Source organism: Choloepus didactylus, chromosome 1 (assembly GCF_015220235.1).
Source record: "Choloepus didactylus isolate mChoDid1 chromosome 1, mChoDid1.pri, whole genome shotgun sequence".
Taxonomy (NCBI): domain Eukaryota; kingdom Metazoa; phylum Chordata; class Mammalia; order Pilosa; family Megalonychidae; genus Choloepus; species Choloepus didactylus.
In genome coordinates, this window is record NC_051307.1 from 64,201,786 (window position 1) to 64,214,897 (window position 13,112).

At 38.3% G+C, this 13,112-nt stretch overlaps 1 protein-coding gene across 2 annotated transcripts in view; it reads left to right on the forward strand.

Annotated features, from left to right (window-relative positions):
* ADGRG7 (adhesion G protein-coupled receptor G7) overlaps positions 1-13,112 on the forward strand; it is a 113,207-nt gene that overhangs the window by 17,801 nt on the left and 82,294 nt on the right. Inside the window, exon 3 of one of the 2 annotated variants that reach the window (XM_037835673.1) lies at positions 2,951-2,958. The exons of the other annotated variant lie outside the window; for it this stretch is intronic. Within the exon in view, the coding sequence (XP_037691601.1) occupies positions 2,951-2,958 (8 nt within the window). The remainder of the gene's footprint in view (positions 1-2,950; positions 2,959-13,112) is intronic. 2 annotated transcript variants of the gene reach the window in all.

A 13,112-nucleotide genomic window follows, 5' to 3' on the forward strand; every position in this document is an offset into this window, starting at 1 on the left:
GTTGACTCCTAGTATTGATATAGTACGTTTGTTACTGTTTATGAAAAAATGTTGAAATACTACTAACTGTAGTATATAGTTTGTAATAGGTATATAGTTCTTCCCTATATGCTCCTCTATTATTAACTTCTAATTGTATTCTCATACATTTGTTCTGGTTCATGAAGTGATTTCTAGTATTTGTACAGTTGATCATGGACATTGCCCACCATAGGATTCAGTTTTATACATTTCCATCTTTTGACCTCCAACTTTCCTTCTGGTGACATATATGACTCTGAGCTTCCCCTTTCCACCTCATTCACACACCATTTGGCGCTGTTAGTTATTCTCACATCTTGCTACCAACACCCCTGTTCATTTCCAAACATTTAAGTTCATCTTAATTGAACATTCTGCTCATACTAAGCAAGAGCATCTACATTTCTTCCACAAGGCAGGAGGGAGAGTCAAAGAAGGTAGAGAGGCAAAAGAAATAGGAAACAAACAAACAAACAAAAATGACAGCTAGGAAGCAGCAAAAGGAAAAATAACCTTAAATCAAATTAGAATAAAGAATCAGACAATACCACCAATGTCAAGTGTCTAACATGCCTCCCCTATCCCCCCCTCTTATCTGCATTCACCTTGGTATATCATCTTTGTTACATTAAAGGAAGCATAATACAATGATTCTATTAGTTACAGTCTCCAGTTTATGCTGATTGCATCCCTCCCCCAATGCCTCCCCATTTTTAACACCTTGCAATGTTGGCATTTGCTTGTTCTCCCTCGTAAAAGAACATATTTGTACATTTTATCACAAGTGTTGAATACTCTAGATTTCACCAAGTTACACAGTCCCAGTCTTTATCTTTCCTCCTTTCTTGTGGTGTCTCACATGCTCCCCATCTTCCTCTCTCAACCGTATTCATAGTTACCTTTGTTCAGTGTACTTACATTGTTGTGCTACCATCTCCCAAAATTGTGTTCCAAACCACACACTCCTGTCTTCTATCACCCTGTAGTACTCCCTTCAGTATTTCCTGTAGGGCAGGTGTCTTGTTCACAAAGTCTCTCATTGTCTGTTTGTCAGAAAATATTTTGAGCTCTCCCTCATATTTGAAGGACAGCTTTGCTGGATATAGGATTCTTGGTTGGTGGTTTTTCTCTTTCAGTATCTTAAATATATCACACCACTTCCTTCTTGCCTCCATGGTTTCTGCTGAGAGATCCGCACATAGTCTTATTAAGCTTCCTTTGTATGTAATGGATTGCTTTTCTCTTGCTGCTTTCAGGATTCTCTGTTTGTCTTTGACATTTGATAATCTGATTATTAAGTGTCTTGGCGTAGGCCTATTGATATCTCTTCTGTTTGGAGTACGCTGCGCTTCTTGGATCTGTAATTTTATGTCTTTCATAAGAGATGGAAAATTTTCATTAATTATTTCCTCTATTATTGCTTCTGCCCCCTTTCCCTTCTCTTCTCTTTCTGGGACACCAATGATATGTACATTATTGTACTTTGTTTCATCCTTGAGTTCCCGGAGACGTTGCTCATATTTTTTCATTCTTTTCTCCATCTGCTCCTTTGCGTGTAGGCTTTCAGGTGTTTTGTTCTCCAGTTCCTGAGTGTTTTCTTCTGCCTCTTGAGATCTGCTGTTGTATGTTTCCATTGTGTCTTTCATCTCTTGTGTTGTGCCTTTCATTTCCATAGATTCTACTAGTAGGTTTTTTGAACTTTTGATTTCTGCCGTATACATGTCCAGTTCTTCCTTTACAGCCTCTATCTCTTTTGCAATATCTTCTCTAAACTTTTTGAATTGATTTAGCATTAGTTGTTTAAATTCCTGTATCTCAGTTGAAGTGTACGTTTGTTCCTTTGACTGGGCCATAACTTTGTTTTTCTTAGTGTAGGTTGTAATTTTCTGTTGTCTAGGCATGGTTTCCTTGGTTATCCAAATTGGGTTTTCTCAGACCAGAACAGGCTCAGGTCCCAGAGGGAAGAAATATTCAGTATCTGGTTTCCCTGCGGGTGTGTCTTAGAAAATTGCTCCACCCTTTGATGCCTCAGGTCACTGTGCTTTTCTGCCCAGCAGGTGACGCCTGTTAGCTTATAATTCTTTTTTTTTTTTTTTTTTTTTTAATCATCATTTTATTGAGATATATTCACATACCACGCAGTCATACAAAACAAATTGTACTTTCGATTGTTTACAGTACCATTACATAGTTGTACATTCATCACCTAAATCAATCCCTGACACCTTCATTAGCACACACACAAAAATAACAAGAATAATAATTAGAGTGAAAAAGAGCAATTGAAGTAAAAAAGAACACTAGGTACCTTTGTCTGTTTGTTTGCTTCCCCTACTTTTCTACACATCCATCCATAAACTAGACAAAGTGGAGTTTGGTCCTTATGGCATTCCCAATCCCACTGTCACCCCTCATAAGCTACATTTTTATACAACTGTCTTCGAGATTCATGGGTTCTGGGTTGTAGTTTAATAGTTTCAGGTATCCACCACCAGCTACCCCAATTCTTTAGAACCTAAAAAAGGTTGTCTAAAGTGTGCGTAAGAGTGCCCACCAGAGTGATCTCTCGGCTCGTTTTGGAATCTCTCTGCCACTGAAGCTTATTTCATTTCCTTTCACATCCCCCTTTTGGTCAAGAAGATGTTCTCCATCCCACGATGCCGGGTCTACATTCCTCCCCGGGAGTCATATTCCACGTTGCCAGGGAGATTCACTTCCCTGGGTGTCTGATCCCACGTAGGGGGGAGGGCAGTGATTTCACCTTTCAAGTTGGCTTAGCCAGAGAGAGAGGGCCACATCTGAGCAACAAAGAGGCATTCAGGAGGAGACTCTTAGGCACAAATACAGGGAGGCCTAGCCTCTCCTTTGCAGCAACCGTCTTCCCAAGGGTAAAACTTACGGTAGAGGGCTCAACCCATCAAACCACCAGTCCCCTATGTCTGTGGTCATGTTAGCAACCATGGAGGTGGGGTAGGCGAATACCCCTGCATTCTCCACAGGCTCCTCAAGGGGGCACTACATCTTTTTTTTTTTTTTTTCCTTGTTTGTCTTTTTTTTTTTTTTTTTTTTTAACTTTCCCTTCTTTTTTCAAATCAACTGTATGAAAAAAAAGTTAAAAAGAAAACAAACATACAATAAAAAAACATTTCAAAGAGACCATAGCAAGGGAGTAAGAAAAAGACAACTAACCTAAGATAACTGCTTAACTTCCAACATGTTCCTACTTTACCCCAAGAAAGTTACATAATATAGCTACATTTCAGTGAACTTGTTCCTACTACATCCATCAGAAATTAACAGACCATAGTCATTTCTGGGCATCCCCAGAACGTTAAATAGCTTATCTGTTCTTCTTGGATTATTTTTCCCCCTTCCTTAATTGCTCTCTACTGCTAGTTCCCCTACATTCTACATTATAAACCATTTGTTTTACATTTTTCAAAGTTCACATTAGTGGTAGCATATAATATTTCTCTTTTTCTGTCTGGCTTATTTCGCTCAGCATTATGTCTTCAACGTTCATCCATGTTGTCATATGTTTCACCAGATCGTTCCTTCTTACTGCCACGTAGTATTCCATCGTGTGTATATACCACATTTTATTTATCCACTCATCTGTTGAAGGACATTTGGGTTGTTTCCATCCCTTGGCAATTGTGAATAATGCTGCTATGAACATTGGCGTGCAGATATCTGTTCGTGTCACTGCTTTCCGATCTTCCGGGTATATACCGAGAAGTGCAATCGCTGGATCGAATGGTAGCTCTATATCTAGTTTTCTAAGGAACTGCCAGACTGACTTCCAGAGTGGCTGAACCATTATACAGTCCCACCAACAATGAATAAGAGTTCCAATTTCTCCACATCCCCTCCAGCATTTGTAGTTTCCTGTTTGTTTAATGGCAGCCATTCTAACCGGTGTTAGATGGTATCTCATTGTGGTCTTAATTTGCATCTCTCTAATAGCTAGTGAAGCTGAACATTTTTTTCATGTGTTTCTTGGCCATTTGTATTTCCTCTTCAGAGAACTGTCTTTTCATATCTTTGGCCCATTTTATAATTGGGCTGTCTGTACTATTGTCATTGAGTTGTAGGATTTCTTTATATATGCAAGATATCAGTCTTTTGTCAGATACATGGTTTCCAAAAATTTTTTCCCATTGAGTTGGCTGCCTCTTTACCTTTTTGAGAAATTCCTTTGAGGTGCAGAAACTTCTAAGCTTGAGGAGTTCCCATTTATCTATTTTCTCTTTTGTTGCTTGTGCTTTGGGTGTAAAGTCTCGGAAGTGGCCTCCTAATACAAGGTCTTGAAGATGTTTTCCTACATTATCTTCTAGGAGTTTTATGGTACTTTCTTTTATATTGAGATCTTTGGTCCATTTTGAGTTAATTTTTGTGTAGGGGGTGAGGTAGGGGTCCTCTTTCATTCTTTTGGATATGGATATCCAACTCTCCCAGCCCCATTTGTTGAAAAGACCATTATGGCTCAGTTCGGTGACTTTAGGGACCTTATCAAAGATCAGTCGGCCATAGATCTGAGGGTCTATCTCTGAATTCTCAATTCGATTCCATTGATCTATATGTCTATCTTTGTGCCAGTACCATGCTGTTTTGGCAACTGTGGCTTTATAATAAGCTTCAAAGTCAGGGAGTGTAAGTCCTCCCACTTCGTTTTTTCTTTTTTAGAGTGTCTTTAGCAATTCGAGGCATCTTCCCTTTCCAAATAAATTTGATAACTAGCTTTTCCAAGTCTGCAAAGTAGGTTGTTGGAATTTTGATTGGGATTGCATTGAATCTGTAGATGAGTTTGGGTAGAATTGACATCTTAATGACATTTAGCCTTCCTATCCATGAACATGGAATATTTTTCCATCTTTTAAGGTCCCCTTCTATTTCTTTTAGTAGAGTTATGTAGTTTTCTTTGTATAGGTCTTTTACATCTTTGGTTAAGTTGATTCCTAGGTACTTGATTTTTTTAGTTGCTATTGAAAATGGTATCTTTTTCTTGAGTGTCTCTTCAGTTTGTTCATTTCTAGCATATAGAAACATTACTGACTTATGTGCATTAATCTTGTATCCCGCTACTTTGCTAAATTTGTTTATTAGCTCTAGTAGGTGTATCGTTGATTTCTCAGGGTTTTCTAGATATAAGATCATATCATCTGCAAACAATGACAGTTTTACTTCTTCTTTTCCAATGTGGATGCCTTTTATTCCTTTGTCTTGCCGGATTGCCCTGGCTAGCACTTCCAGCACAATGTTGAATAACAGTGGTGACAGCGGGCATCCTTGTCTTGTTCCTGATCTTAGAGGGAAGGCTTTCAGTCTCTCACCATTGAGTACTATGCTGGCTGTGGGTTTTTCATATATGCTCTTTATCATGTTGAGGAAGTTTCCTTCAATTCCTACCTTTTGAAGTGTTTTTATCAAAAAGGGATGTTGGATTTTGTCAAATGCTTTTTCAGCATCTATTGAGATGATCAATTGATTTTTCCCTTTCGAGTTTTTAATGTGTTGTAATACATTGATTGTTTTTCTTATGTTGAACCATCCTTGCATGCCTGGGATGAACCCCACTTGGTCATGGTGTATGATTTTTTTAATGTGTCTTTGGATTCGATTTGCAAGTATTTTGTTGAGGATTTTTGCATCTATATTCATTAGGGAGATTGGCCGGTAGTTTTCCTTTTTTGTGGCATCTTTGCCTGGTTTTGGTATTAGATTGATGTTAGCTTCATAAAATGAGTTAGGTAGTGTTCCATTTTTTTCAATGTTTTGAAAGAGTTTGAGTAAGATTGGTGTCAGTTCTTTCTGGAAAGTTTGGTAGAATTCCCCTGTGAAGCCATCTGGCCCTGGGCATTTATTTGTGGGAAGATTTTTGATGACTGATTGGATCTCTTTGCTTGTTATGGGTTGGTTGAGGTCTTCTATTTCTTCTCTGGTCAGTCTAGGTTGTTCATATGTTTCCAGGAAATTGTCCATTTCTTCTACATTATCCAGTTTGTTGCCATACAGTTGTTCATAATATCCTCTTATAATTTTTTTTAATTTCTTCAGGATCTGCAGTTATGTCACCTTTTTCATACATTATTTTGTGTATATGGGTCTTCTCTCTTTTTGATTTTGTCAGTCTAGCTAGGGGCTTGTCAATCTTGTTGATCTTCTCAAAGAACCAACTTTTGGTGATATTTATCCTCTCTATTGTTTTTTTGTTCTCTATGTCATTTATTTCTGCTTTAATCCTTGTTATTTCTTTTCTTGTACTTGGTTTAGGATTGGTTTGCTGTTCATTTTCTAGCTTCTTCAGTTGATCCATTAGTTCTTTGATTTTGGCTCTTTCTTCCTTTTTAATATATGCGTTTAGTGCTATAAATTTCCCCCTTAGCACTGCTTTTGCTGCATCCCATAGGTTTTGGTATGTTGTGTTCTCATTTTCATTCGTCTCTATATATTTAGCAATTTCTCTTGCTATTTCTTCTTTAACCCACTGATTGTTTAGGAGTGTGTTGTTTAACCTCCAGGTATTTGTGAATTTTCTAAGTCTCTGATGGTCATTGACTTCTAATTGTATTCCATTGTGGTCAGAGAATGTGCTTTGAATAATTTCAATCTTTTTAAATTTATTGAGGCTTGTTTTATGTCCCAGCATATGATCTATTCTGGAGAAAGTTCCGTGAGCACTAGAAAAGTATGTGTATCCTGGTGATTTGGGATGTAATGTCCTGTAGATGTCTGTTAAATCTAATTCATTTATCAGATTGTTTAGGTTTTCAATTTCCTTATTGGTCTTCTGTCTGGTTGATCTATCTATAGGAGAGAGTGATGTGTTGAAGTCTCCCACAATTATTGTGGAAACATCAATTGCTTCCTTTAGTTTTGCCAATGTTTCTCTCATGTATTTTGTGGCACCTTGATTGGGTGCATAGACATTTACGATTGTTATTTCTTCTTGCTGAATTGCCCCTTTTATTAGTATGTAGTGGCCTTCTTTGTCTCTCAAAACATCCCTGCATTTGAAGTCTATTTTATCTGAGATTAATATTGCTACACCTGCTTTCTTTTGGCTGTAGCTTGCATGAAATATTTTTTTCCATCCTTTCACTTTCAGTTTCTTTGTGTCCCTGTGTCTAAGATGAGTCTCTTGTATGCAACATATTGATGGTTCATTTTTTTTGATCCATTCTGCGAATCTATATCTTTTAATTGGGGAGTTTAATCCATTTACATTCAACGTTAAAACCGTGAAGGCATTTCTTGAATCGGCCATCTTATCCTTTGGATTATGTTTGCCATATTTTTCCCTCTCTCTATTAATATCCTTTATTGTACCCATACCGAATCTCTTTAGTACTGAACCTTTCTCCAAGTCTCTCTGTCCTGTCTTTGTTTCTCTGTCTGTAGGGCTCCCTTTAGTATCTCCAGTAGGGCAGGTCTCTTGTTAGCAAATTCTCTCAGCATTTCTTTGTCTGTGAAAAATTTAAGCTCTCCCTCAAATTTGAAGGAGAGCTTTGCTGGATAAAGTATTCTTGGCTGGAAATTCCTCTCACTCAGAATTTTAAATATATCGTGCCACTGCCTTCTCGCCTCCATGGTGGCTGCTGAGTAGTCACTACTTAGTCTTATGCTGTTTCCTTTGTATGTGGTGAATTGCTTTTCTCTTGCTGCTTTCAGAACTTGCTCCTTCTCTTCTATGTTTGACAGTGTGATCAGTATGTGTCTCGGAGTGGGTTTTTTTGGATTTATTCTATTTGGAGTTCGCTGAGCAGTTATGATTTGTGTATTTATGTTGTTTAGAAGATTTGGGAAGTTTTCCCCAACAATTTCTTTGAATACTCTTCCTAGACCTTTACCCTTTTCTTCCCCTTCTGGGACACCAATGAGTCTTATATTCGGACGTTTCATATTATCTATCATATCCCTGAGGTCCATTTCGAGTTTTTCAATTTTTTTCCCCATTCTTTCTTTTATGCTTTCATTTTCCATTCTGTCATCTTCCAGGTCACTGATTCGTTGTTCAACTTCCTCTAGTCTTGTACTATGAGTGTCCAGAATCTTTTTAATTTGGTCAACAGTTTCTTTAATTTCCATAAGATCATCCATTTTTTTATTTAGTCTTGCAATGTCTTCTTTATGCTCTTCTAGGGTCTTCTTGATTTCCTTCATATCCCGTACTATGGTCTCATTGTTCATCTTTAGTTCTTTGAGTAGCTGCTCTAGGTGTGTCTCTTCTGGTCTTTTGATTTGGGTGCTTGGGCTTGGGTTATCCATATCGTCTGTTTTTTTCATATGCTTTATAATTTTCTGTTGTTTTTGGCCTCGTGGCATTTGCTGAACTTGATAGGGTTCTTTTAGGGTTTGTAGACCAGTTGAAGTCCTTATCTCTAATTTATCAGATCTACAGCTTCGTGGAGTACACTTTAACTAACCAGCAGGTGGCGTCCACGAGCCACCTGTTCTCCACAAGCCAGATCTCCCCTGCTTAGCCTTTTTGGTGAGTGGGGGAGTGAGTCTTGTGGGGCCCAATTGGTGTACCAAGCTTGCGTGTGTAGTTGGTGTTGCCTGCCCTGTATGTGGGGCGTGTTTCTGGGCAGTCGGGGAGGGGGGGTGGCCCTAACAATCAAATCTCCCTGATGATCCTAGAGTTTTAAAGCTACTGCAATAGTCTAATCCTTCAGTTCAGTCCTGCCACAGTTTGTCTCTGCCACTGACCCACAAGTCTTTGGTATTGGCGTATGGCTCCTGAGACTTGCAAGTGGGCCCCTCTTCCAGGCTGTGCACCCCGGGTCCTCTGTTGAGGGATGACTGTGCTATGTCACAGGTGAGTGCCGTCCCCCCAGGGCAGTTCTGGGCTGCTGGGCTGTGTTGGGAGGCTCCCAGTCTGCTCAAATGATGGCTGAATGGGGCTCTGTTAATTCACACTGCTCCCCCTTCCCAGCTCTGGGACATTCAGCTGAGGTTGCAGGGAAGGCTAATGTCCACGCCCAGTTTTGTGGTGTGTGCCTGTTATTTGAAGCACTTCCGTCACACTGGGTTGTCTGGGGCAGCTCTGGGCTATGGGGCTGGCGATGGGCAGGAGTGTTTCCTGCCCACCAGGATGGTGGCTGTGAGCGGACACCCCCCTTTTCTTGGGAAGTTGTGTTGTTTAGTGAATTTTCTCAGCCACTGGATTATTGCGTTTTGTCTCAGAGCTCTCTTAGTTCTGCTCTTGACTTGACGTGCCCAAATTTCAATTCTTTGAAGCTTTCTGTATTGAGCTTCTTAGAGTAATTGTTTTAGAAAAAGCAAAAAGGATTTAAAAAAAAAAAAAAAAACGGCCCTCCTCAGAGATCTAATGGGTTATTGAAATGCTAATAGACAAAGCAACCAGGGCCATTAAGGAAAGGTGCACAGGGCAGAGAGATCAGCCTTGCTTCGGGATTTGCATATGCGCCTCAAGGCCTGATCTCCACCCTTCCCCTTTCTGTGTTCACCAGAACTCCAAAAATCCTCTGCTTTTATTTTGGAGTTTTTCGTGTTGTTTTTTTTCTATGCCTGTCTCCTCTCTGCTGGGCTGGCTGCTCTCAGAGTCTCTGGTGTCTGGTCTCAGTCTATCTATGGTTGGAGTTTGAATCAGTAGAATGAGTTTCCGATAAGAGCAGCCACTGCAATTCTCCCTTCTCCTTCCTGGAGCTGACAGCCCCTCCTCCCCCGGGACTGAGCCTGGCAGGGAGGGGCGCGGGTCCCCTGGCCGCAAAAACTTACAGATTTCGCTGATCTCAGCAGTTCCACGTTTTCATGAGTGTTGTATGAAGTATGCCCAAAGACAGATTGCTCTGTGGTGTCCAGTCCACGCAGTTCCTGGCTTTTTACCTACTTTCCTGGAGGAGTAACTAAAACATACAGCTCACCAGTCTGCCATCTTGCCCCGCCTCCAGCTTGTAATTCTTGACTGGTGTGAGGAGGTATGGCCGTGTTCCCCTAGGCTCTGGGGTCTGGTTCTGAATGGAAAGGGCCCCACCCCTTTCCTCCTAGAGAAGACAGACCCCTCAGGTGGAGGTAATTAGCATTTCAATGGTCTCGCTCTCTGCTTGTGGTGTCTGCACCCTTCCCAGAGTCACAGCCCTGGAAACTGAAAATGACTGGGGCTTTCTCCACTGAGCCAAAAAAGAAACAGATAGTCCCCTTCAGACGGAGTCTCTCCCAGGTCAGTCGTCACCCAAAGCCTCTGTCTGTTTTTGGGGGCTGCATACCTGTAGTGAGCAGTTCACACTCGCTACTTAAAATCCCAGTTGGAGCTCAGCTGAGCTATATTCGCTTTCTGGGAGAGAGCTTCTCTGTGGCACCACGCGGCTCCGCAGCTCGGGCTATGGGGGAGGAGGTCCCCCGACCTGGTTCCGCAGGTTTTACTTACAGATTTTATGCTGTGTTCTTGGGCATTCCTCCCAATGCATGTTGGTGTATGATGAATGGATGGTCTCGTTTGTCCCCCCGCAGTTATTCTGGATTATTTACTAGTTGTTTCTGGTTTTTTGTAGTTGTTCCAGGGGGACTACTTAGCTTCCACTCCTCTCTATGCCGCCATCTTCACTTCTCTCTCATTGTGTTTTTAATTTGCCTTTCTGTGATGACCAGAGCTGCTGAGCCTTTTCATGTGTTTATTGGTTATTCATATATCTTCTTTTATGAAGTGTTCATTCAAGTCTTTTGCCCATTGAGAAAACTGGACTGTTTGTATTCTTATTATTAATTTGTATTCTTTATATATTTCAGATATAATTCCTTCATTATGTGTTAGTAATGCAAATATTTCTCCCAGTATATGTTTCCATTTTTATTTTCTTAAGAGTGTCTTTTGATAAGCAGGAGTTTTAAATTTTGAGGAAGTATAATTTATACTTTTTTCTTTTTATGTCTTCCCTTAAAAAAGTTGCCCTTCCCAAATTTGCAAAGATATTCTCCTGTTTTCTTAGAGAAGCTTAATGGTTTTAGCTTTGCTTTTAGGTCTATGGTCCATCTCAAATTGAGTTTTGAGTGTTGTGTGTTTATTCAGTTATTTTAGCACCATTTGTTGAAATAATTTTCTTTCCCAGTAGAATTGCCTTGGCTCCTTCGCAAAAATATCAACTGGCCATGTATGTTTTCCTCTATTTTAAATTCTTTATTCTATTTCAATAATTTATTTATTTATCTTTATGGTTAGAACATACTTTGTTGAATGCTCTAGCTTTATAGTTAGTAATAAAATTAATAATGTGAGTAATCCAACTCTGTTCTTCTTCCAAAGTTTGTTTGGATGTTTCTATGATCTTTCTATTTCCACAAAATTTTGAAATCAGTTTGTCAATGTTTATGAAAAAGTCTTTTGGGATTTCGACTGTAACAATTTGGGGGAAAATAGGTATCTTAACAACTTCAAGTCTTCCACCCATGAATATGGTTTATCTTTCCATTTATTTAGATCTTAAAAAAATTCTCTCAGCATTAAGGTCTTGCACATCTTTTGTTAAATTTATTTCCAAGAATTTAATTATTATTGGTGCTGATTTAAATTATTTTATAATTTAATTTCCAAATTTTTGCTCTAATATATTGAAATTGAAATGAATTTGATTTGTGGGTATTGATTTTTGTATCATGCAACTTTAATAAGTTCACTTATTAATTTAAAAAGCTTTTCTTCTAGACATATAGGGATTTTTGATGTAAATGATGCCAGCTCAAACAAAAGACAGTTCTTTTTCTTCCTTTCTTAATTTATGCTTTTTATTTTATTTTATTTTCTGCCTATCGCACTGTCTAGGACCTTCAGAACAATGTTGAATAGAAGTGGTTAGAGAAGTTATACTAAACAGTTTTCAGTCAACTTAGGGGAAAAGAATTCAATATTACACTATTCAGTGAATAATATATTTATTTTATATGTATAACATATAATACATGTAATATTAATATTATGCTAATAAGTTGAGATGCTGGTGGTAAGTTTTTTCAATAGATCTTTTTTATCAGTTTTGGGAAATTCCCTTTTATTTTTTGTTTCCTGTGAGTTTTAACAAATATGTTAGATGATCTTCTTCCCCACTTTGCAACTATTGAGATGAATATATGGTTTTATTCCTTTATTCTGTTATATTGTGAATTAGAATAGTTGATTTTCTATTTTTAATCCAACCTCATATTACTGGGATAAATCACACTGGTCATGACGTGTAATCCTTTTTAGATATTGCTGGATTGGATTTGCTGGTTTTAATGAATTTTTTCATCTGTGTAAATGAAGACTACTGGTCTGTGATTTTCTTTTCTTGTAATGTCTTTGTCAGACTTTGGTATAGAGTTATCATGGCCTTATGAAATGGCTTGGGAAGTTTCTCCATGTCTATATTTTCTAGATGAGTTCATATTAGATTGGTTATTTTTCTTCCCTAAATCTTTGCTATAAACACCAGTGAAACTGTCTGGGCCTATAATTTCCTTTTGGCAAGGTTTTTTTTTTTTTTTAATATTTGAGTTCTTTAATTTATATAGGGGCATTCACATTTTCTATTTATTCTATTTTAGTTTGCTAAGTTGCATTTTTCAAGTAATTGGTAGCAATTTGTCCATTTCATCTACATTGTGAAATTTATTAGCATTAAGTTGCTCATAAAAGTCTCTTATAATCCTTTTAATGTCTGTTGGTTTTGTAATGATATCCCTTCTCTAATTCTTGATCATCTTGGTAATTTGTGTTCTCTCTCTCTCCCTTTGCTCTTCTATTTTTAGAAATTATTTTATCAATTTTATTAAAATTTCAAGAACCAATCTTTGGATGTTAATATCTCTATCTATGAGTGCAGATTTCTCTATTACTCCCTTTGGTTTGGCTAGTTTTTTGCTTCATGTATTTTAAGTTCTGTAATTAGGTGTGCATATATTTATGATGTCTTCTTGATGCATTGGCCCTTTTATTGTTATGAAATAGCCCTCTTTATTTCTGGAGATATTCCTTGTCATGAGGTATACTTTGTTTGATATAAAGCTTCCATATGCTATGATTTTTACAACATATCTTTTTCTAGCCTTTTACTTTCAACCTCTCTGCATCTTTGTAGTTAAGCCATATGGATAAC